This window comes from Schistocerca piceifrons, chromosome 1 (assembly GCF_021461385.2).
Source record: "Schistocerca piceifrons isolate TAMUIC-IGC-003096 chromosome 1, iqSchPice1.1, whole genome shotgun sequence".
Classification (NCBI taxonomy): domain Eukaryota; kingdom Metazoa; phylum Arthropoda; class Insecta; order Orthoptera; family Acrididae; genus Schistocerca; species Schistocerca piceifrons.
This window is the reverse complement of record NC_060138.1, coordinates 280,671,952-280,698,447: the sequence shown is the minus strand read 5'-3', so window position 1 is coordinate 280,698,447 and position 26,496 is coordinate 280,671,952. Positions and strand designations below refer to the sequence as shown.

Below are 26,496 nucleotides of genomic sequence, written 5' to 3'. Positions count from 1 at the left end.
CAAAGGTTTGGTGCACTTATATTATGTAATTTGACTTTTTCTATTTTTCTTGAACTCTGAACAATATGCACATTTCCTTTTCTTAGCTGGAGATTTTGCTGCCCTTCTTGGATCCAGTGCTACTAATAAATTCATAACTTCTCTACCTCTGCTAGTTGGTTTCCCAAATTGATGATTAAAGCCCAACATCTCATTTCTGTATTGGTATTATCCAAATTACATAGTCATTCATTACACTAACATTAATCATGTTAGAGGAAACCACCAATGGCCAGTGCCCTGTTTTTGTCTCCACACTGCAGCACTGCACCTTCTGGTCCATGGTGCCAATGTCAATTTTTGTGGCATTCTAACTCATGATAATTCCAGGCTTCTTTACTTATGATGGTGATACTGTTGGGTGGTCATAAATACAGCTAGGATAGCAACAACTTCATTCTTCTTAGGACATAAGAGGGTATCATCACATCTGATCAAATAATGTACACCGTACTTCACCTATTTAAGGTGTAATAAAATCAGTATTCAGTTCACCTTCATTTTTTCACATAGTACTAACAAGTGTCAGGTCTTTTGACAACGAATGACAAAAATCAGAAATGCAAAAAAATTATCACAGTTTACATTATATCCAAACTTTTCATTCAAGTTTAGTCACCAGGATTTTCACAAAATCCTCTGAAAGTCGCACACCTCTTGTTTCTTTCTCCTTCAACAAATAAACTTTCATCTTTCAGCACTAGCTTATTGCACTGAAACCAATTTCCCAGATAGCCTGGACTGAAATGGGCAGTGACCTCAAAACGTGACTATGTTCATTTCAAACATACACCTTCTCAATGAGGGGCACACAAAATAACAACAAAATACAAGACTCTCCATTAAGACAGTTCCTAATCGAATACATTGTAGCTTCCTGGCTTTCTCTCAATACACCCTTTTCACTCCGCCTACAAGAAAATCCAGCTTGCGAGGCTATAGTCCATATTTTATTGCCATTAAGACGAGAAAACAAGTAACACTCAACAGAATTTGCACTAAACTGTTGTTCTCCTTCTTCGTAAAGGGATTATTCATGATCATCACCAGTTTTCAGCTATGTCTACCTCATTATCGCCACCACTGGAAAATTCAAATTCACTAGGTGGGTTTTCAGTACGAGAAGACTGCTCCAACAATTCCCGCCACCTCCGTATCTGATAGTCCTCTCCTCCATAACATTTTTAGTCTGTAGAACTCAGCAAAATAACATACCAGAATCAACATGTGTTTATGAGAAAGCAAACTGTTAAACACTGACAGAACAAGAACGCAAGCCAAAAATATCAAATGATGTAACAGGCATCTGGTTGTCTAAAAACTGCTTTAACAACACAAGTTTGTGAGTCCCCTATGGGTGGAAACATGAACCAACACTTTAACACAAAGCTACAGATAAATTTTTTATAATTTTTTCCAAAATTATGACTAAGAAGACAAATTAGGAAAAGCCCTAACATTTCATTAAAATAAAATGTATAGTTACTAATAGAGGAGGTAAAAAAAATCACAGATGGGCCCTCTGAGGCCTGATGGTAGTTAGAAGGTTTAATGTGTAAATAATCTGTGATAAATATTCAAGTTGCTCACTTTGATAACATTTAAGCTTTAATATATTGAAAACAGCATTTAGCACAATGTCATCCTGAATATTGCTGTAAAAGTATCTAATTTCAAAAACAGCTCTCACAGTGTTAGTGTGAACATTCTGAGTTTTGCTGATTCACACCTGGCACTGTGGTTCTTTCCCCTCCACTAGTTTTCAGCAAAAACTCGCATTGTTATATTTTGCCCCCTTAACTCTTTATTATTAGGCATTTGTCTCATTGGTCCATTGTACGCACCCTTCATGCCTTAATCAACAAACCTGATCTTTAGCAGTCACCAGTGGATCATGTCATGCCAATTTTCTGTCCACGACAAATTTCCAGTTTGAGACTGTCTACTTCCTCCACTGACTTTTTTATTTTAGACAACATACACACCGACATTCACACTATTTCAATTCACATACACACAATCGTGACACGTCTAATTCAGAAGAAGGCCTTTTCACTGAAAGCTTACTTGTTTAGCAGTCTTTCTGTTGTGCCTGTCTGTGACTCGACATCTCCACTATCTGGTGTGTAGCAATCTATTCTTTTCATGATATTGTCTTTAGCTGTTCTACATTTCCAATGAATTTCATTTCTAAGTGACCTACATTGTTGCTGTTTTACTTTCAACATCTTACTTATTAATTTCACTACTTCATCTGTTATCCATGGCTACCTCTTTTCTGCCACTTCATTCCTAGTACCTTTTCCTGCTTCATTTACAGCACCTCTTAAAGCTGCTCCAATCATTTTCCACATCAACAACTCATTGAAGTGGCATTATTTCTTTTGCTCCATGTTCAACCAAGGCATTCCAAGACTGTCTATGTATATTTCCCCCTCAAGAAGTTCTCAAAGTGTGTATTCACAATAACTAACTCATGTAATGCATATAATTCTATTGACATTTCTCCCCTTTCTTTTCACTGAAGAACTAACTTCCCTATCCTCAACAACAGCAGTCCCATCTTCCATTATAATAGAATTCTCATTTCCTGTCATATATTTTAAAAGTTCATTAATATTATCAAACAGCTGTTCAATTTCTTTGACAATTGCTACTTTGGTTGGCTTTTATTATAATATCTATCAGACTTCTATTCAGTATAACCACCAACATTCTTTTTGTTTGCTACAGATAACCCTTTGCTATACTGACCTATTTCTTGTAGTAAACATATCCGAATAAAACTCACTAATAACTCCATTTTACTTATCATACAATATGCAGTTTTTTTCTTTTATGTAATGTATTGATTTAAGTGTCAGGAAGTCATTTCTGAAAGTATTCGTATGGAGTGTAGCCATGTAAGGAAGTGAAACATGGACGATAAATAGTTTGGACAAGAAGAGAATAGAAGCTTTCGAAATATGGTGCTACAGAAGAATGCTGAAGATTAGATGGGTAGATCACATAACTAATGAGGAAGTATTGAATAGGATTGGGGAGAAGAGAAGTTTGTGGCACAACTTGACCAGAAGAAGGGATCGGTTGGTAGGACATGTTCTGAGGCATCAAGGGATCACCAATTTAGTATTGGAGGGCAGCGTGGAGGGTAAAAATCGTAGAGGGAGACCAAGAGATGAATACACTAAGCAGATTCAGAAGGATGTAGGTTGCAGTAGGTACTGGGAGATGAAAAAGCTTGCACAGGATAGAGTAGCATGGAGAGCTGCATCAAACCAGTCTCAGGACTGAAGACCACAACAACAACAACAATGTATCTCTAAACAAACTACAAGGGTGTTCGAGGCAATAATTCAAAAATGGTCCAGGTGTGAGTAGGACTTGTGAACTGTGGGTTCCGAACAAACTTTATTATCTACACGGAACAGGGGTGGCCAGGAATTCAGATCGCAATCCATGTCCTGGCCTGCACGCCACAGTGTTCAAGCAGAGTGTACATTTTCCACATCGCCATGCCACGATGTCAGGAGGAAGGGCGGTAAACTGCTAATGCAAAGTATTTAAATGGCAATGCGGTCATACTGCATACGACTTAATTTCACATTTCATATGTCTCGACAAAATAGATAACAAACGAAACAAATTTGAGAATAACTTAATTATTTTTCATGCTGAAAACATAATTTTTACCTGGTACAAAGTATCAGCATACAGACATATGCAGGTGATTTTGGCCTCTGACTACCACGTAATTGTGACTTAATTGGTTTCATAACTGGAAAAATGCCTTTTACACATATATGCTGATCAAAATGTTTTATCACAATTGCAAATTCATTATGGGGATGTAGAAACGCCCCTGAAGAAAACAATGTAGACATCCTGGACAGTTTTAACACAAAAGGTTTTGTCTTTAAAACGGAAATTACACTGCAGATCCATCAGTTACATCTGCAGACATGCAGGGGAGATTTCAATTGAAATGCCAAACAGCCCCGAAAACATATATAAGGTCGCAGTGTCCTCAAAAATGTTCCAAAAACTATCCTTGTAACTCTTTCAAGGCCACACAGAATACTACAAAACCTGTGTTTTCTTTAATGCCTGTAAAAAATAAAACGTTGTGTGACAAGGGCCTCCCGTCGGGTACACCATTCGCCCGGTGCAAGTCTTTCAATTTGACGCCACTTCGCCGACTTGCACGTTGATGGGGATGAAATGATGATGATTAGGACAACCCAACACCCAGTCCCTGAGCGGAGAAAATCTCCAGCCCAGCCGGGAATCAAACCCAGACCCTTAGGATTGACATTCTGTCGCGCTGACCACTCAGCTACCGGGGACGGACTTTAATGCCTGTCAGCTTAAGGGAATGGACGTTTCTGACCAGAGTTTGTTCCTTCTCTAAGGCCTTTTTTTAAAAAAAAAAAAAACAGAAATAAGCTTTTTCTCACAATGCAGTGTCTTACTGTGGACAGGGTGCAATCAAGTTCAGCTAAAATGTGAGACCTGCAACCCATTCCAGATGTTTTAATTTTCCTTCCCGCAGTACTTTTTTCCCCTCATAACTCAACAATAGTGGGATTTAAATCGAGAAATCTTTCCAAGCATGCCACACGACTTAACCAACATACATTGCAGTGATATATGAAGTCTCCATTCTATTCCAACAAGAACTGTTGCAACGAGACAGTGGAATAACGCATACAACTTTTTTTCAGAAATTCAATTCATTTTCTTTAGGTGCTCCATGTCTGAAAAATTAGCACAAAGTACTTCTTGACATACAGAATATCAAACCAATTCTGTCAATTGTAATTTTTTTGCTCTTTCGTTGTCAAATGTCATAATTCCTTCTATATGGTGTTACAGGTTCACAGCAAAATTGTAGTACAAGTCAATCATGCAACTGCTTGATAAGATATTGAGAATCCTTGTCCCTGTCTTCAGTCATCGACATTCATTTTTAAAGGTTGTTGACAATAGATCACTACACTGCCTCTCTTTATACGATTTCCTAATGGGTCTGTGAACGTCCATTAAACAACAAACAAACAGCAAAGGGCACAAATGCAGACACCATGTTTCTGCCAAATTGAAAACAGCTGTGTTGACTGAGAAAAGCCGCACTGCAATACTAAATAAAATATTGCTCTATACCGGGTACTTCCGAGTAGAACCAAGCAAACCTGGGACAGGCCGAGGTTTGGCTCACCCATTGTCTGGACATGTGATTCACGTGTGGTTTGGTACGCCATGGCCAGCATTGACAGTGTGTTCATCCATATTAGGATTTCGAAGATTTTTGCCTGTTATCAATACTGATACTGTCAAGATACTGGTTCCATGGATTGCAAGATTTTCAAGGGTGTTTTAATTTCAAGCTCTAAGTCTGATAACAAATAACAGAAGAAAAATTATTTTGTCTGATATAATTACAAATTAAGAATTTTCAATTTTTTTCCCTTTGCTTGCACTATGAAAATTTTTTCCTTGACAAATTACATGATTCTACGTCAAGTACCCTGTAGGTTTTTACGAGTGAGTTTGCAAGTCTCAAAGTATGGGACACAAATGACCATAGCTTTTGATTGCATAGACTTAGAAGCTAATGTTTATTATACTGCCAAGCAAGGGAAGACAACCTTAGAGAGCAATATAAATTTGAACTTGATATGTCTACCCATTCCTGAAAAAAAGAGCTTGTAACGGGACAAAAGATTGTAAGTGTCGTCACGGATTTTTTATCGTTTCAACATATATAGTGGCTGGAGAGATGTTAAAACCTTGAAGATTTGTTTTTACTTTACAAATGTTCAAAACTATTGTCACTACATGTCAATATGATGTAGAAAAGGTAGCAAATGGTTGCACTTTAAAGTACGAGCAAGTTGCAGCAAGGACTCTCCATGCGCCAGCAGCAGAAGCCAACAGCTAACCGCGCCATAGATCCCATCTCATCTAGTAGCAACGGCAGCTGAAGAATAAGTATTTAATTGTTAAAAACAATGGAGTCTTAATATGAGTGTCAAAAAGTTGTTCCCCTATGATTAGTATAGGTTAGATAGTCAATATCAGATGGCGAAGAGGAAAGTCCCATTTAGATATTGTGCATAACAGGTGCCTGGGTAAGACAGATGATTGCTGATGTAGCTGAGTTCTAGAACTTAATTTGTTTGGAATATCATTGATGAGCTGGTTTCATTGAAGACATAGAATTAGATGCTGTGGGGAATTTTGATCACTTTGTTGGTGTGATCGGTTATTGAATACGAGTTTAGCTGTGTGTGCCTATAATAGATTTTGTTCTGTAAGAGACGATCAGGATAGGTTGACAGCAGTAAATTTTAGATTTTCTGGTCAAAAGTTTTTGAAAAATTTAGTTAAAATATTTTATGTGGTAGATGTGATGGTTGTTACTGTAACCAGCATAATATTCATCGATAGTGGTCACAGAAGTAATAAGTGATGGGCTGTCATGCTGAGCAAATGTTCATGCACAAACTGTAGCTGTGTTCTCTGTTTCAAAAAGTTAGGTATGTAGAGGAGTCCTAGTCAGTCACAGAACTGGACTATTAGTTGCAATTCATGGTTATCTTAGTGTGCACAAGACAATGAAAATTGTTGTGGTTGTATTTGGAGGTTTTTGAGGCTCTAAAGTAATTGAATGTATGTGATGATTTTGTGGTCGGTCTGTTTTGAGATTTTAATACGCACTACTCGGTTTCTGGTATAACATATATGGGGTATGTTCTGTTTAGCAAGGGTCTCAATCAGTGATTGATAATAGCCAGGAGCCAGAATTTAGACAGCATATGTGTTGAGGTAATACAGCTACTGTTGCCTGCAAATGTGTGACTGCATATAGTGTGGACAGTTTAGCACCCTAGTGGAACCAACAAACACAAAAGCTGACAACTTACCATTGTTTATTAGAGTGAAGAATGACATTTCAAATAGAGACTGTTAGTGAGAACATATGAGCCAACACCTGAAGAATTTTGGCTAATAATGTAATTTAATTCAGGATACAAGTCGGGTGGCGACATGTAGATTTTTTGTTTTTAATTTTTTTGTCTCTGCTATTTCTGTTTCACGTGCGATTAGTTTTGAGTCACACATTCACACTAAAACTTCAAACTCGTATTGAATTTATTGAACTAAAGTAAATAAGGAAAGAAGTAAAAATAAAATTTGTGTTATGAACATTCATTTAGTGGAAAGGATAGAATCCCCACTAAAGCTATTAATGCAAGTAGTTCTGAAAGGAAAATATATCATTTTTATTTTCAAGACATTCAAAAGCGACAATCACAAAGATAATTCATATTTTAGTAGTGTTAGAGATAACAAATTAAAGTTATTCATCAATTATAGATAAATTTACTTGAATACTGAAAATGTTTTAATAATAATTTCAATAAGCAACATTAAAAATAATAAGTCCAAATTAATGATAGGAATATAATAGAGGGAATCATTCCACATGGGAAAAATATATCTAAAAACAAAGATGATGTAACTTAACCAAACGAGAGCGTTGGTATGTTGATAGAGACACTAACAAACACAAAATTCAAGCTTTCGCAACCCACGGTTGCTTCATCAGGAAAGAGGGAAGGAGAAGGAAAAACGAAAGGATGTGGGTTTTAAGGGAGAGGGTAAGGAGTCATTCCAATCCCGGGAGCGGAATGACTTACCTTAGGGGGAAAAAGGGACAGGTATACACTCACGTGCACACACACACATATCCATCCACACATAGACAGGTACGTGCCAAGTAAAACTGTGAGGGACGGGAAAAACCCACCGTGGTACAACAACAAAGTTAGGAAACTACTGCGAAAGCAAAGAGAGCTTCACTCTAAGTTTAAACGCAGCCAAAACCTCTCAGACAAACAGAAGCTAAACGATGTCAAAGTTAGTGTAAGGAGAGCTATGCGTGAAGCGTTCAGTGAATTCGAAAGTAAAATTCTATGTACCGACTTGACAGAAAATCCTAGGAAGTTCTGGTCTTACGTTAAATCAGTAAGTGGCTCAAAACAGCATATCCAGACACTCCGGGATGATGACGGCATTGAAACAGAGGATGACACGCGTAAAGCTGAAATACTAAACACCTTTTTCCAAAGCTGTTTCACAGAGGAAGACTGCACTGCAGTTCCTTCTCTAAATCCTCGCACAAACGAAAAAATGGCTGACATCGAAATAAGTGTCCAAGGAATAGAAAAGCAACTGGAATCACTCAACAGAGGAAAGTCCACTGGACCTGACGGGATACCAATTCGATTCTACACAGAGTACGCGAAAGAACTTGCCCCCCATCTAACAGCCGTGTACCGCAAGTCTCTAGAGGAACGGCAGGTTCCAAATGATTGGAAAAGAGCACATGTAGTCCCAGTCTTCAAGAAGGGTCGTTGAGCAGATGCGCAAAACTATAGACCTATATCTCTGATGTCGATCTGTTGTAGAATTTTAGAACATGTTTTTTGCTCGAGTATCATGTCGTTTTTGGAGACCCAGAATCTACTATGCAGGAATCAACATGGATTCCGGAAACAGCGATCATGTGAGACCCAACTCACTTTACTTGTTCATGAGACCCAGAAAATATTAGATACAGGCTCCCAGGTAGATGCTATTTTCCTTGCCTTCTGGAAGGCGTTCAATACAGTTCCACACTGTCGCCTGATAAACAAAGTAAGAGCCTACGGAATATCAGACCAGCTGTGTGGCTGGATTGAAGAGTTTTTAGCAAACAGAACAAAGCATGTTGTTATCAACGGAGAGACGTCTACAGACGTTAAAGTAACCTCTGGCGTGCCTCAGGGGAGTGTTATGGGACCATTGCTTTTCACAATATATATAAATGACCTAGTAGATAGTGTCGGAAGTCCCATGCGGCTTTTCGCGGATGATGCTGTAGTATACAGAGAAGTTGCAGCATTAGAAAATTGTAGCGAAATGCAGGAAGATGTGCAGCGGATAGGCACTTGGTGCAGGGAGTGGCAACTGACCCTTAACATAGACAAATGTAATGTATTGCGAATACATAGAAAGAAGGATCCTTTATTGCACGATTATATGATAGTGGAACAAACACTGGTAGCAGTTACTTCTGTAAAATATCTGGGAGTATGCGTGCGGAACAATTCGAAGTGGAATGATCATATAAAATTAATTGTTGGTAAGGCAGGTACCAGGTTGACATTCATTGGGAGAGTACTTAGAAAATGTAGTCCATCAACAAAGGAGGTGGCTTACAAAACACTCGTTCGACCTATACTTGAGTATTGCTCATCAGTGTGGGATCCGTACCAGATCGGGTTGATGGAGGAGATAGAGAAGATCCAAAGAAGAGCGGCGTGTTTCGTCACAGGGTTATTTGGTAACCGTGATAGCGTTATGAAGATGTTTAACAAACTCAAGTGGCAGACTCTGCAAGAGAGGCACTCTGCATCGCGGTGTAGCTTGCTCGCCAGGTTTCGAGAGGGTGCGTTTCTGGATGAGGTATCGAATATATTGCTTCCCCCTACTTATACCTCCCGAGGAGATCACGAATGTAAAATTAGAGAGATTAGAGCGCGCACGGAGGCTTTCAGACAGTCGTTCTTCCCGCGAACCATACGCGACTGGAACAGGAAAGGGAGGTAATGACAGTGGCACGTAAAGTGCCCTCCGCCACACACCGTTGGGTGGCTTGCGGAGTATAAATGTAGATGTAGATGTAGACAGACATATGTAAAGGCAAAGAGTTTGTCTTGCCCAAACTCCACAAGGACATAAAAGCAATAAAAATCCTGGATTAAAATTTAACTTCCTATTTGTACTGGGACAGAATGTTGCTAAACTTAAAGGCAGGGGTGGAGACTTATTGACAGGTAAGCATAGCATATCGCCACAACACAGTACAATCTTTTAATGGACAGATGGATGAATGGACAGAAAGACAGACAGACAAAGGATCAAAAAAATTTTTTTCATATGATATAATCAAAAATTAATAATTTTCAGATTTTTTTCCTTTGGTTGCACTGTGAAACCTAGCTTCTTACCAAATTTCATTATACCAGGTCAACAGGACGTATACTGTAAATTTTGATGAGCGAGTTTGCGAGCATAAAAATGTGTGAACGTATGGCTGTACTTTTGATTCCACTGACTATAGCTTCACTTTTTTACATCACCAAGGGACCATAAACCTTAATGTGTTACATAAATTTCAACAGAATAAGTCTACCAGTTCCTGAGAAGAGTTCTGAGTGGGCGGGCAGCAGACAGACGGAGAATGAAGTGACCCTATAAAGATCCTGTTTTTTTTTTTTTTTTTTGAACCAACTGAGGTATGGAACCCCAAAAATCAGAACTGCATTTAATTCAGCACTAAATATACCTCGACGATTAACAGGTTATCTCTATCGTTTATGTATGTTGAATACCTACCAACAAAAATCTTCAGTTCCTTCACTTCAGGCTCTGTACGGGGCAACTGACTGTGGCTCTTATAAGATACTGTTGACTTTCGTACTTTCTCCTGTTCCTTGCCACCTGACTGTTGAGCAAGACGAGCTCTAGCCGCTTCATTCAACTGTAATGCAAGTTCTTTCTGATGCTCTCTACGCTTTTCTTCTGAACTTTGCTCAGACTGTAACAATAAATAGATAAAATATTCAGTTTCCACAAATTTATTCTCAAATTCTTATACTTAGAGTGGTACTTTGTTAACAAGAATTAAATAAGAAATACCATTGTAGGCATAATTTACATGTAATTAAAATAAATATTAGTTTATTTCCCTTGTGTTTGTGTAGATATACTCTGAGTGTACTGTCACTTTTATTGGTTTCCACAGCATCTAAAATGAGCAAAGAAAGGAGGAAGAAGAGAGATTTCTCAAAGTCCAAAATATTTTGGACACATGGAGCAATCCCATTAAAAACATCACTTTCAATATACGAAAGCCGTTCAGAAAGTAACCTCCGGTTGATTTAAAAAAATACACCAAGTTAAATAAAAATATTTTAATATATACATCTTACAACTACATCTTTGCACTATTTTTCTACATAGTCTCCATAGCGATTGAGGCACTTATTGTATCTCTTCACAAGCTTTGAAATTCCTTCTGCATAAAAATCACCCGCTTGTGCCTGGAGCCAGCCTGTGACCACATCTTTGAGCTCTTCGTCGTCATCAAACCGCTGTGACCCGAGCCATTTCTTCAAATGCATGAAGAGGTGATAATCACTTGGCGCCAGGTCTGGGCTGTAAGGTGGATGGTTGATAACGTCCCACTTGAAGGACTCAAGAAGGGCCGTTGTTCTGCGAGCAGAGTGAGGACGGGCGTTATCGTGCAAAAAAACGATACCGGAAGTCAGCATACCACGGCGTTTGTTCTGTATAGCCCGTCGTAACTTTTTTATTGTTTCACAGTACACGTCTTGATTAATGGTCGTACCACGTTCCATGAATTCAACCAACAACACCCCTTTGGCATCCCAAAACACCGCTGCCATCAGTTTTCTGGCAGAAAAATCTTGCGAGGCTTTTCTTGGTTTGGTAGGCGAATTTGAATGTGCCCACATCTTTGATTGTTCTTTTGTCTCAGGGTTCACGTACTTAATCCAGGTTTCGTCACCGGTCACGATTCTGTTTAACAATGGTTCTCCTTCGTCCTCATAACGTGACAGAAAGTCTAATGCAGAGGCCATTCTTTGAGTTTTGTGGTGGTCGGTAAGAATTTTGGGCACCCATCGTGCACAGAACTTACGGTAACCCAATCTTGCTGACACTATCTCGTACAAGAGAGTCTTAGAAATCTGTGGAAAACCAGTAGACAACTCCGACATTGAGAAACGTCGATTTTCACGAACTTTTGCAGCAACTGTCTGAACGAGTTCGTCAGTCACCAATGATGGTCTACCACTCCTCTCTTCATCATGAACGTTTTCTCGTCCACTTTTAAATAAACGTACCCATTCATGGACAACTCCTTCACTCATAACTCTTGGTCCGTACATGGCACAAAGCTCACGATGAACAGCTGCTGCAGAATATCCTTTGGCTGTAAAAAACCTTATGACAGCACGCACTTCACATTTGGCGGGGTTTTCTGTTGCAGCACACATTTCAAACTGCCACAAAAACTAAACTAGCGCAGATACGACGTTCAGTCGACCACGGCTTGATGCCGACTGACCTGTTGAGTGCGTGAACGCACAGATGGCGTCGCTACTCCCCCCACAACCCGCACTGTGACCAATCGGAGGTTACTTTCTGAACCGCCCTCGTAGAATTTTTAGTTTTTTGGTACTGTTAGTATCTTAATGGTACTGCTATAACCACAGATAAAATATAAGCTATGTTAGGACCGAAGACAAGGACTCTATCATGGTTTTATTAGCTCATTGCCTCCTTCATTTAGATAATAAAATTTAAGTCTGAATTGCCTGACTGGAGTACATGCAAATGTGATGAGAGTGTTTTGTGACCAAGCTACCTATACAGTATTATGATGAATTAGTATTCATGTCAGACAATTTTTAAGGATTCAATGACCCGTATTGAAAATATGACTGACACTAACATGTTGCACTCTGCTCCACTGTAGTTTCTTTCTTTTTCTTTTTAAAATACTAACACCAATTAGGATCAAACAACTGGTGTCACTGATTAGCTTGTATGTTCACGATATATTTTAGAAACTGAATTACAGACAAAACAAAAATATGGTAGCAAAATACTCTATATAGAACTGGACTTGGCAAATATTTAGGTTATCAGCACCAAACACAATCATCAATCAGCAAATATGTTGCAATCATCTTTAAATCTTTCTGTTATCATTTTCACACTTCATCTGGATAGTTTTACTATGCTATAATTTCCAAAATCTTAGACGATTTTTTTCTTTTTCTTTTAAATATGATTTGCATTTCAGATTTGTAAGTAACCTCTTATTTATTTAAATAACAAAAACTTTTGGCACTTTAAATGAAAAACAGACCAAAGCTGTTACGAAAACATCATAAAAGTAAAACTGGTATGGTATCACTATTCTGCAATATTATTCATACCACTAAATTTCACTGTGCTGCATTATGTATTGTTTGTAAAAGAGATAACAACTGGAGGCATACACAGTGGGGTTCAAAAAGGATTTTTACAGCTTTCAAAATTCATATAAATTTATTGAAGGAAGATATAGATCTCGTTTGTATATGGCTTCTGTTGGTTATCCTGCACACATCCCACCGGAAGTCAATTTCTTCCCAAACTTGCTGTAGCACTGCAGGTGTAACTTTCTCTGTGGTGGCATAAATTCTTGCTCCAAGTTCAAGTAGAGAAGCTAGCACAGGAGGTACAAACACGATATACTTGATGAATTCCCATTTAAAAAAAAAAAAAAAATTGAGTGGAGTCAGGTCTGGGGAATGTGGGGGCCATACAATTGGCACACAATACCCAATCCATTGACCTGGAAAGCAGTCACTGAGAAAATCCCAAATGTCAGCCAGGTAGTGGGGTGGAGCACCATCTTGGGTGAAGCAAACTTTTCATTCTTGGTCACCCTCATCGACCTGTGGTATCAAAAATTGTTGTAACATTTCCCAGTACACTATCCTAATGATGGTTCTCTCATGGGACAAAAAGGAGCCGTACACTTTGTTCTTGCTCAATGCACATAAAACATTCAGTTTTGGGGCTATCATGAACAAGTTGCAATGTTTGATGTGGATTTTCACTGCCCCAAATCCTACAGTTATGTGTGTTAACCTTGCCAAATAGACATATGTGGGATTTGCAGTTGGCGACATGCAAGCCGGGTAGATTTCGCAGGGCTGTTGACAAAACGTTGTCTCACTCCCTCAACGATGTCGTCAGATGTGCTTGAACAACCTGATGATTTCCCATGTCTTAGATGTCTTACCGAGCACCTCAGGCAACTGTTGCTAGCACTCCTTATGGTGTGATTTGGCACTAGCAAACTACGTGAGACAAAACTTGAGGTATTTCCCTACAAATTGACACTACAATCAGCTCTTCAGATACTACGAATTAATTTATATAAATTTTCAAAGTTGTAAAGTCCTTTCTGAAACACCCTGTACAACATAGGTGAAAGACATAAATATGCAACTTACTCTAAGTTTTGAATCAAGTACAGCTGTGCGTCGGGCACGGTCCAGTATTTCAGGTTTCTTATCTTCTTCTTTTTCTTCTTCCTCTTCCTCTTCTTCTTCATCTTTGACAAATATACCCACATTTTTAATTTTTTTCTTTGATGCTGTCAACACTGTTGCCGGCTGGCCCTAGATGCACAACAAGAATACTGCATATAAATCTGTTCAACTAGACAGCAAAAACTAATTTGAAACAATCTGAACATATAAACAAACTAATGTTTCTGCCAAGAAAGAATCATGAGCATAAGGCATGTTGTGCATCTATTATTGTAATTATAACTTATTTGTATGTTGATACAATATTTTATTGTGTGTTAATTTGAGAAACGAAAATTGTAACTAATTATTTGAGTAATAATGAATTAAGAAAAGCAGCAAATAGTGTAATCTAAATGACAATTCAAGAGTATGTTATGATATTTTTCTAAAGTAATTACCATCTCTGGTTTTCATATACTCTAAAGATTTCAGCAAATGACAGTTACAATGTAGTCAATGAGAAAGTCAATGCTCCAAAATTTCAAGAATTTAGGTGAAATACTCACATCATTTATAAGAACTGTGTCTCCAATGAAGAGTGCATATACTTTTCCTTCCTTGTCTTGAGCATCTTTATTCTCTAATCCAGAAAGACCAACATTTACATTAAAAATCATTCCTTTCTTTAATACTGTTGTTGTTTTTGGGCCAATCAAAAGTGAACTCTCCCGAAACTCTATGCCTGTGGCAAACCTGAAACAAACATTCAATAGGAAAAATAAACTCATCAATTAATAACATCCGAAGACTATTTTAAGTTTTAAACTGTCACAATAAGAAGTGTTGTCAAAAATGGAACAACAAAAAATAAATAAAAACACAGTGAAAATAAGACAACTGGTAACACAACATTTTAGAGGTGGAGACAGGATAAGGGCGGGCAGGGGGGAGGGGAGGGGAGGGGGAGGGGGAGGGGGGGGGAAGGAGTGCAGGTGCCGCGAGTGCGGGGGGGGGCGTTGGTGGAAGTGCAGGGGGTGTGGAAGCGTGGGGGGGGGGGGGGGGTGTGGAAGTGCAGGGGATGGCGAGGGCAGAGGCGAGGGAGGGCAGTATATTCTCATCATAAAGTTCTAACTAAATTACACTTACTCACCAAGCGACTGCAAAACACACATGTAAAAGAGGCTTATAATTATGCAAGCTTTCGGAGCCAGTGGCTCCTTCTCCCGCCAGAAGGGTTGAAAAGGAAGGAAGAGTGGTGAAGGAAAAGGACTGGAGAGGTCTAGGGAACCGGGTGGATTCTGGAAAAGTCACCCAGAGCTGCGGGTCAGAGGAGACTTACTGGATGGAATGAGAAGGAAATTAAAAATAACTTTTTAAAGCATTTCCTTCTCATCCCGTCCAGTAAGTCTCCCAGTTCTGGGTGATTTTTCCGAAATCTACCTCTCCTGTCCCCCCCCCCCCCCTCCTCCCACCCACCGTTCCTATCCCTTCAACCTTTCTGCTGGAAGAACAAGCTACTGGCTCCGAAAGTTTGCATAATTATGACCCCCTTTAACGTGCGTGTTCTCCCGTCGCCTGTTGCGTAGAATTTTATCTTTCCAATTAAATTTTTTTGTTGAAAATTGGTTGCTGTCATTGTTATAAATAACATTTATGGAGTTTGATTGTGGAGGGGAAAAGAAACCATAATCAATATTATGCAGCTCTCAGTATGTTGGTTGAAACCTCACACATAAGTCTTAATGATGCTCAATATGTTATTCAGTCATTATAAAATAAACCTTTAAGATAGCTTCATTTAATGTCAGTATGAAAAGAGAGAATTCCTGAGGGGCGGAGGATAAACAGATGATAAAATTACAAATAACGTTTTAACACATTAAACATGGAATTTGCCTGCTCTCGATTTCAGAAACAATTAAACAAATCCATACCCAAAATTTTTTGTCAGATGATCAAGAACAGCCGGTTTTTCTCGTTTTACATACTCCACACCAGCTTCATAAACTGCACTTATCTTGGTTCCAGCTGTCATTAGCTTCAGGAGTTCTTCTTCTAACGCCAGCAGAAATTGTAATTATCCTAAATAGTAGAGAAAATAAACAATCAGAGCAGGGAACAGGAAAACAATCATTTGCATAATTAAAATGTTAATGGGAAAACTTTTACATAAGGTTGATTCGTTGAGTAGTATTAAACACTTCTGAATAACTAAATTAACGGCTTATTTGTCTGGATAATCTGAGTACAAGTGTAGCCTTTATGTTTTTATAAACAACCACTAGATGGTGCAACTGATGTGGGATATTACTATTGTTTAAAACTCTGTCGAATGTGTCAAACTGTTTGCAAATTGGTTTGCAAAATTTCTTTGTAGTTGTGCTTCTGCAAAAAATGTATTTTGTGTATGACTAAAATTGATTTTTAGAGGGGGGGGGGGGGGGGGACTGATTTCTGTGCACAAGTGATTGAAGACGATTGGCATGATTTTGTTCGAATATTCAGTTGTTGTCCATTAGCATAATGAAATGCTCAAAAAATGTGAGTCAGGAAAGAATTAAAAACTGGATATATTTGTATGAGCCAGAAACTAAGTAATAAACAACTGTTTTGGATATTCCAAGATGAACCGAAATCAACAAAAGTGGTACATTTGCGAAGCACTGTACGCAAAATAATTGACTGATTACAAGGACATGTCACAGTCAATGTTTTAAGGGATTGGTAAACAGTTAAAGCTGAATGATGTACAGTAATATTTGTGCCACAAACCACCAGTAAAGTTACAAAAAAACACCATTCTTTCTCGCACAGTGTAGCTTCTGTGCAGACATAATGTCTTTGTGTATCTGATGTTTTACTATCTATGCTGCTTCTGACCAGCACACGGCCTTTCGTGCTTTTGCATACAGTTCCCCCCCCCCCCCCCCCCCCCCCCCCCCCCCCCCCCCCCACCCACCACCACCACCACAGTAAATGTTGTGTGTCTCGAGTTTTTAAGTGCCTTCGTTTGATTCAAGAAGTAGAACTCTTTCATCATATGCTGTAATAATGTAATTATAGGCTGTTGAACAGGCTATCGTCCCAGAAAACATGTTAATTTACACGTACAACATTTTCTTTTCTTTTTGTAAATCAAGTCTCCGAAGTCATTCAATTACATCAAGGATTTATTTGTAAAGTGAATAAGTAAAAGATAGATTGAATGAAGCTCTCAGTATCCAAAAATTTGACGAAGGTAATTTTCAGTTACGGGAGTATCAAATGGAAATTATCTTTCAACCTGAGAAATTGCTAGGCGCTGTTGATGGAAGTAAAGCAAGAACAGTTAAAGGCAAAGATGAACAGAACTTGTGGATGAGCTTAATGCAAAAGCAATGCTTTTTATTTAGAATGGTATGGAATCGGACCAGCTGCAAGTTGTCATTGTGTGTGCTGCTACAACAAATGTATGTGGAATCAGCTGAAGATAATTCACAGGCAGCAATCTGCAATAAATTAAAGTAGCACTGAAACAACAGTTCTTTTGTTATAATATGTCACTCTGCGATACAATTGTGCAGCATAATAGTGAAGTTGATGCATTAGCACAGTCTCTTGCAGATCATGAACAGTTGGAGATAAGACAAGATTGCCAAAGTTTCAGGATGGCCTTCGGGCAAAATGTGGTTTGTTGGTTATGGCATGGGACTTGTGTGATGAAAGCAGGTAGACTTACGATAATTTACCAGAAAGGTTTCTAAAAGACTAGCAATGTTTGTCGCATATTGAAGGAATCGCAACTGCATTTGCTGCTGTTATTCTTATAAAGCAGTTTAAGCAATTGTTCTGTTACAAGTAGAATGTTGAGTGCTATTATTGTCATAAGGAAGGTCATTATAAAGCTGAGTTGAAGAAAAGACTCACGAAATTATCAAGCAAAAATCAAGAACATAAACATCAAGCTCTGAGTGCAGAAATTAGGAACATTTTGACTACCAATTGCAATAATGTTTGGCTTGCTGATAGTGCTGCATCACATGATTGATGTCGCACACAGAATGGTTTTTAACACTTAAATCACTAGAGAAGTTCGTAGTTCCTGTTAAGTTAAGAGATAATTCAGTTTTCTGTGCTGAAGGTGCTGGATCAGTAAAGTTAAACTTGACTACCTAGTAAATGGTGTGTGGTGTGGGAATTTCGTACACTGGAGGATACAATGTATGTAACTGGTTTTTGGGGGAGGGGGAAGTTTTGAATGGGAGCAAAGGCTGTCAATTTGGAATTCACATTTAACAATAACAAAAACTGAAGTCTTTAGTGAGAGGCTAGTGGTAAGGGGTGTAAAATTTGAAAAGCAATGTTATGAAATGTCATTTTGTATAGGCAATATGGAACAAACAAGTTGTTCTTCACTTGACTTAGCTCGGTTACGATGCGGGTGGTGTGACAAGTAAATTTTGAAAAAATTGAAGATGTGCCGGTCTGTGGTTTGATGGCAGAAATAAAATCAGATGTTCTAAATAACTTTTTCTGTAAGTCATGTCAGTATGGTAGACGCATAGGAAGGGATTTAGATCAAGTTTTCAGACTCGTGCCTGTGCTCCAGGAAATTTGTTCATGCTGATGTATGTGAAAGGTTGGAGCTAACTATAAATAGCAACAGCCTTGCCGCAGTCTTAACACCGGTTCCATCAGATCACCGAAGTTACGTACTGATGGCTTGGCTAGCACTTGGATGGGTGACCATCCGGGTCTACCTAGCGCTGTTGGTAAGCTGGGTGCACTCAGCCCTTATGAGGTCAACTGAGAAGCTACTTGATTCAGAAGTAGCAGCTCCAGTCACAAAAACTGACAACAGCTGGAGAGTGGTGTGTTGACACGCACCCCTCTGTATCCGCATCCAATGACACCTATTGGCTAAGGATGCCATGGCGGTCGGTTGGCACCATTGGGCCTTTCAAGGTCTGTTCGGACAGATGTTTGTACACTTTCTCAAAAACAAATGTGATGTTGCTTCCTGTTGTTCTCATAGTTTCAACAGCTGGTGAAATGGCAGACAGGAATAAGCTTAAAGCTATTAGGACTGATGATGGGACAGAGTTTGTTAGTGATCAATTCATCATTATTTAAAGACGATTGGTATCGTCTGTGGTGCCAGTTCACTATATACACCAGAACAGAACCGTACAGTTGAATGTGATATCGGATCAACAGTTGAAAGTGCTTGCCCTATGCTTATTGACTCCGGTCTTCCAGTCACTTTGGGCAGGAACTGTCATATGTCAATCTATATATTAAATCCTGTCTGTGTAATTGTGATGAGTGTGCCTTATGGGAAATGGTTCAGGAGGAAAACGTTACTAAACAATATGAGGAGATTTGGCACATGAATGCTTTACACCTACTCCCAAGCAGTTTTGATCTAAATTTCAAAGTAAATTAAAGAAGACAGTAATGGCTGGTTACAGTGGTTATGGCAACAATTATAGTCAGTATAGCCATGTGGTTTAAGGGTAGTGTCTTTGATTAGTATTGAAAACTTCTTTGGTCCCAGGGTTTGTAACCTGCCACTGCTTAAACTTTGATTACCAATCAACATTGGCTGCTAAAGACTTCTGGCATAAGAAGTCACTCTCACTCTGACAGCGGGCCTTGTCAAAGAGGGTGTAGGAGTAGACAGAGGTCAGGGCACTCTCTTGTCCTTGGGGTGGGAAACTGCCCCTAAAAGAAGAATCAGCAATGATCAACAGCATGAGAATGCAGAAGGCAATGGAAACCATTGCATTACAGACACATACAGTGTATCCACAGGACACGTTGACTTGCAACTGAAAAAGTATCATGATAATCTCTCCAATGGCGAAAGATTCTGAAATAGTCCCCATTCGGATCTCTGGGAGAGGACTGCCAAGGGGGAGGTGGCCATGAGAAAAAGACTGAATAATCAATGGAAGGATAACTTTATACGAGTCAGTTGCGTGGAATGTCAGAAGATTGAACGTGATAAGGAAGCCAGAAAGTCTGAAAAGGGAAACGCAAAGGTTCAATCTAGATACAGAGGGGATCAGTAAAGTCAAATGGAAAGAAGACAAGGATTTCTGGTCGGGATGAGTATAGAGTAATATCAACAGCAGCAGAATATGATATAACGGGAGTAGGATTCATTATGAATAGGAGGTGGGGCAGAGAGTGAGTTACTGTGAACAGTTCAGTGGTAGGGTAGTTCGTATCAGAATCGACAGCAAATCAACACTGACAGCGATAGTACAAGTATACATACTAAGTCGCAAGTTGAACATACAGAGAGAGAGAGAGAGAGAGAGAGAGAGAGAGAGAGAGAGAGAGAGAGAGAGAGAGTATGAAAATATTGAAAAAGTAATACAGTACATAAAAGAAGATGAAAATCAAATAGTCATGGGGGACTGGAATGCAGTTGTAGGGGAAGGAGTAGCAGAAAAGGTACAGGAGAATATGGGCTTGGAACAAGGAATGCAAGAGGAGAAAGGTGAGTTCTGTAATACATTTCAGCTAGCAATAGCAAATACTCTGTTCAAGAATCTCATGAGGACAAGATATACTGGAAAAAAGACAAGTGATATGGGAAGATTTCAGTTCAATTACATCATAATCGGGCACAGATTCCGAAATCAGATACTGGATTGTACGGCTTATGCAGGAGCAGATATTAACTCTGATCACAATTTAGTAGTGATGAAAAGCAGGTTGAAGTTTAAGAGATTAGTCAGGAAGAATCAATATGCAAAGAAATGGGATATAGAATTACGAAGGAATGACGAGACACACTTGAAGGCTGTAGACAGAGCAGTGACAAATAGCTCAGTAGGCAGTGAAGTTGAAGAGGAATGGACATCTCTAAAAATGGCAATCACAGAAGTTGGAAAGAAAAACATAGGTACAACGAAGGTGGTAACTACGAAGAAACCACTGGTAACAGAAGAAAATACTTCAGTTGATCAATGAAAGAAGGAAGTACAAAAAATGTTCAGGGAAATTCAGGAATCAGAAATACAAAATCACTGAAGAATAAAATAAATGGAAAGTGCAGGGTAGCTACGACGAAATGGCTGAATGAAATATGTGAAGACATCGAAAAAGAAATGCTTGTCAGCAGGACTGACTCAGCAAATACTGACTCAGCAAATAGGAAAGTCAGAATGACCTTCGGCGAAATTAAAAGGAAGGGTGGTAGCATTTAAGAGTGCAACGGGAATTCCACCATTAAATGTGGAGGAGGGAGCTGATAGGTAGAAAGCTTACACTGAAGGTCTGTATGAGGGGGAAGATTTGTCTGATGTGACAGAAGAAGAAACAGGAGTCTGTTTAGAGGAGAGAGGGGATCCATTACTGGAATCAGAATTTAGGAGAGCTTTGGAGAACTTAAGAACAAATAAGGCAGAAGGTGTAGATAACATTCCATCAGAATATCTAAAATCATTGGGGGAAGTGGCAACAAAATGACTATTCACGTTGGTGTGTTGAATGTACGAGTCTGGTGACATATAATCTGACTTTCGAAAAAATATAATCCACCCAATTCCAAAAACTGCAAGAGCTGTTTTCTCAACTCATCGTTTCTGCCAGAGAGAGGTAGCACGTTACGAAGAGGACACCAATGCTGATGCAAAGTGTGTCACTAGGTGTTCTGCAAGGACTGATGGTTCAGTAAACTCTGAAGGATAAGACCATGGACAGTTGATTGCCTCTGACAGCCCGGAAGGCTATGGAGCTTGGACCAAACCTGGGATGAAGAGGCATTATGTCCCCATGGCATTCCCAGCATTCCTTTATACTCTGCTTAATAAGGCAGTGAGCCTTAGCATGGAGATGCTTAAAAGCGATAAGGTTGGTCTGTGAAGGGTGTCATTTAAATCATTGGAACGCCCATCGGTGGTCCTGGATAGCGACTGCTATGTCCTTTGTCCACCACAGGGCCAGGCAACAAAGGCAATCTGTGGATAGGGGGATAGCAGTGCCAGCAGCATGAAGAATAGTGTCAGAGATGTCTTGCATGACTGCATCAAAACAATCCGACAGAGAGGTGTCAAAAGTGCACAGCAGTCATATACATAAAGGCCAACTGCCTCTGCGGAATGCCCAACATGGGGGGGCTGTTTACCTGATGATGGCAGGGGGAACAATGGAATCACTGGAAAATGGTCATTGTTACAAAGATCATCATGGGATGGCTAATGTACTGAAGCCACAAGAGCAGGGGAGAAGATCAAAAATCAATAGCAGGAAAGGTGCCATGAGCAGCACTGAAGTGGGAGCGGGAGCTGTCACTGAGGAGACACAGATCAAAGTCTGTAATAAGCTGGTCAATTAGGAAGCTCCTACCCATCAAAACAGCACTCCCCCACAGACAGTGATGCGCACTGAAGTCCCCGAGGATGGGATGCAGGGATGGGAGTTGCTGTATTAAGGTAGGCAGTTCAACATAAGGAAGTGGCCTACCTGGAGAGAGGTAGACATTGCAAATGGTGACTGCTAGGCGTTCGCACTCATACCGCTATTGCTTCCAGGTTGGTACAAACGGGGATTCAGTCACTAATGAGAATTGTGTGAGCCAAAGTTCAGATCCCTCCAGATGCTATCTTGGTGGCGGCACGGTTCCAACAGAATGCTCGATAACCAAGAAATGTTGAAGAGTGATCATCACTGAAGCACATTTCTTGAAGAGCAAGACAGATTGCAGAGTAAGAGGAAAGACATTGGTGTTCTGGCAGGTGACTGTAATATCCGTTGCAATTGCAGTCCCACCTATTCCCTTACTGATAACATCTCCTCCCTCCCTCCTGCTCTCTGCGAATCAGACCCAGCTTCTATGGATGTCATCCCATCCTCGTCAGTGCTGACCATGACCCGGTGACATGACTTCCCTTCGGTTTCTTTATGTCTAACCTGGACTCTCGCGACCAGCAATGTGATCCATGTGGTGTTGGGGGCTCAACGATATGAGTACGTAACAGACCCACCATACGGACTGGCTACCAAGCTTGTGACCTGGCAAGGAGGCGAAAGGGCTGTGGTGGAGAAAGGGGTAAAGGGAGAGGGAAAGGAGAAGGAGGAGGAGGAGGAGGAGGAGGAGAGCAACCCACACCATAGATGTAAGGAGGGAGTTCTTCCCCATCCGGCTAACAATACAGATTACAAATTTAGAAATGGAGGTCAAACCCCTAAGGGTACCAAAACAGAAAAGCCAAAAAGGAGGGGGAAAAGCAAGCAAACCAAAACTGCAAGATAAAACAAAGTCAAGAGGATAGCCGGGCTGACGCAAATAAGGACACCAAGGAGGGGAGCTGTGGGTCCCTTGGGGGAAAAGTGGGGGGGGGGGGGGGGGGGGGGTGAGGGAGATATTCGGAGACTGCACTGAAAATGAAATGCGGATTTTCTTAGTAGTCCTCCTCCCAGTGGGTACATTGTGGTCCTGGGGAGAAAGATGTACTGGTAAGAAGAAATTGACAGCCATAATGAACTTGTCTCGAGTGCCACATCAAGAGAATGAACTGAACAATCTTCATGTTTACATCAATGATAAACTGGATCAAAATAATAGATCTGCAAAAAGCATAAGATTCTTATCCATGCTCAATAAGAGTTTCATAACACTGGCACCGCATGAGTGACATGATTCAACTGATTAGTCATTGGTGCTATATTTTGGATGGCATGGATGCAAACAGTTCATAAAGGTAAATAACTCACTTTTAAAAGAGTGCATTATGTTCAAATAATTTCAAACATATTCATAATGTAATATATTTCACAACAAATAATTCAATGTGGATATATGTTCTGGTATGTAGGTGCCGGATATGGATACCTAATAGTGACGTGGCAGACCTCTGCTTCCACTTCTGCAACTGGGGAAGTTCCGAACACTTTTACATCGGAAGTTTATCAGAACTTTCAACATGACGAGGTCATTGAAGCGCGTGCATACTGGGTCAATGAGCCTGCTGCTGTGCACATGGGAATTCGTTGGGTGGAGTGTGTAGCAAGCAGACACGTGGCCATAGCAATTGTTGCGTTTATTGAATTACTATGCAGTGACAATGATGTCAGCATATAACAGTCTGTGGCACAGAATAAACATACCACTGTGGTACATGAGCTGAACACAAGAGTATGTTGGTAGCAAGGCACGAAATTAAAACTGGTTTTATGTCCCTGCCCCTCATCCAATCTGAGGTGAGCACTTTAAAAAGAGTTATTGCACTTTATATAAAAATGTTTCTAAGAATTTTACCTTCAATTTTTCTGTAGACAAGTAATGCTACTTATGTAACTGTTTATATCACAAATCACACTGCACTTACTCAGTCGAATGTTAATTTATTTATTGCATTTTATTCTCTATATTGGATTCCAGGTGACGGTAACTTCTTTACCATCATCAGTTCTCAATTAAACACTAATGATGTTAAATAAGTTACCAAAAACTAGCATGCAATATGAGGAATAAAATCCAATATTAACAAATTAACACCCTACTGAGAAACTGCAGCATGATTTATAAACTGGTTCAGAAATATTTCTTTTACAACTGTTGCTTTATCTGGGCATGCTGCAAATTACTGACATGCTCTACTTAACAACTTGGAATTTTATTTTTATATTACTTTTTATGTATTTTATTTCTTGGGGCATTTTACTATTTTTATTGTGTTGTTGTTATAGGTTTCTTTTACTCAGGCCAAAGACACTAAACAACAATTTACACTGCAACAAAGTCTGCTAGTAAATTATTATCGGGATTCCTCGCACCTAAGGTCTCAGCAAATGGATCGTGTGATTGCTGAAATGATTGCCCTCCTGAACTTATCATTTATTGTCATGGGTACTGGCTTCCACAGTGTAATGAATGCTGCTCTTCCAAACAATAAGTTGAAAGGTCGTGGAATTTTTTTATTATTATTTTTTTTAATTTTGTATTTGTGCGATAACAGGTACAATAAGATGGCACGAAAAATAAAAAATTTACTTGAAGAATTTGAAAAATATCTTTCACAGCTGACATATGTCAAATGGTCTGACCTATATTCTGTAATTTCATTACTAAGTTTGACTTGTCTTGGTACTTCAAAAAATTTTCATAGGATGTCTACAGTTTTGAAACTTTTAGTCACGACTGGGTGTCATACAAGTGATCTAATATTGACAAAATTGGAAATGATACTTCAAGAATAGGATATAAATCACCAAGAAGTGCATTGTATTGTTTTTGATCATGGATATAACATAACTGAAGTTTTGCAATTGTCTGAGTTTGATTGAGCTGCTGTGGAATCGTAGGAGTGGCTCCTTCAACTTACTGCTAAACTGAAAAAAATTGCAATCCATTTCAATCATCTCTGTCATACAAACCGAGCTGGCAAAAATTCAAAGGGAATGCCTTGATCAATCTGCTATATCTATCATTCAAGACTGCCCAACATGTTAAATATTGTTAAATATATATAAATGAATTTCAGTTTTATGTTATATCTGTAGAGTAAATATCATGTGTTTTGTTTTTATGAAAACCATATCTGTTAATTTAATTTCTTCTATTTCCAGCTGGAATAGCAAATTTTATATGATGGAATGATTTTCAAAGCTCAAGGATTTGCTAATTTTATGCTCATGTTCAAATGCAATCATGATTATATCCACTTAAAGACTGGATAAATGTTGAAAAAAACTGTAGAAATGATGAAACCATTCAAACAAATTCCTAGAAACTTAAGCAGTTCTCAAGCGAGCATTTCATCAGTCATATAGCTAATTCAAGTAAGTGTGAGCACTTTACAGTAAGACGACATAAAAACTGATATTTCAGAACAATTATAAAAGTTTACGAGAAAATTACACGATGAATTCAAGCATGAGATTCCGAGAACTGACCAAAAATGGTAAGTACACAATTGTGACTTATTTTGATCTGCAATAAAACTCAAAATTTTTCAACAGCATCATCACAGAGCAAGCTGTGCCCCAAATATATAATCTGATGATGAAAGCCAGAGGTCCAAACTCACCTCAAGATGACTGCATATCTACTAGCTAGAAAAGGTGCTGATTTGGAACTGCAAATTGGCCTTCAACAAGTTGTGCCCTAATCACAGAATCTCAATTACAAACAGCGTTACAAACATTAGAATTCATGTTACATATGAATGAATGTTAGCAAGACCCGGCTACAACTAACGAAAATGACAATCTGGGGTGATGTTACAATCAAACCTACTGGAGTACAAAAAGGAATAAAAAAAGCTTTCTCTACTAGATTATCCACTAATGTGGT

General features: G+C 39.2%; 1 protein-coding gene across 1 annotated transcript in view; it reads right to left on the bottom strand.

Annotated features, from left to right (window-relative positions):
- The window catches only part of LOC124785067 (FACT complex subunit spt16), a 145,071-nt gene that overhangs the window by 77,757 nt on the left and 40,818 nt on the right, over nt 1-26,496 (bottom strand). The window contains 5 exon segments of the mRNA XM_047254149.1: nt 10,486-10,687; nt 14,187-14,354; nt 14,774-14,960; nt 16,142-16,274; nt 16,277-16,289. Of these exon segments, the coding sequence (XP_047110105.1) occupies nt 10,486-10,687; nt 14,187-14,354; nt 14,774-14,960; nt 16,142-16,274; nt 16,277-16,289 (703 nt within the window).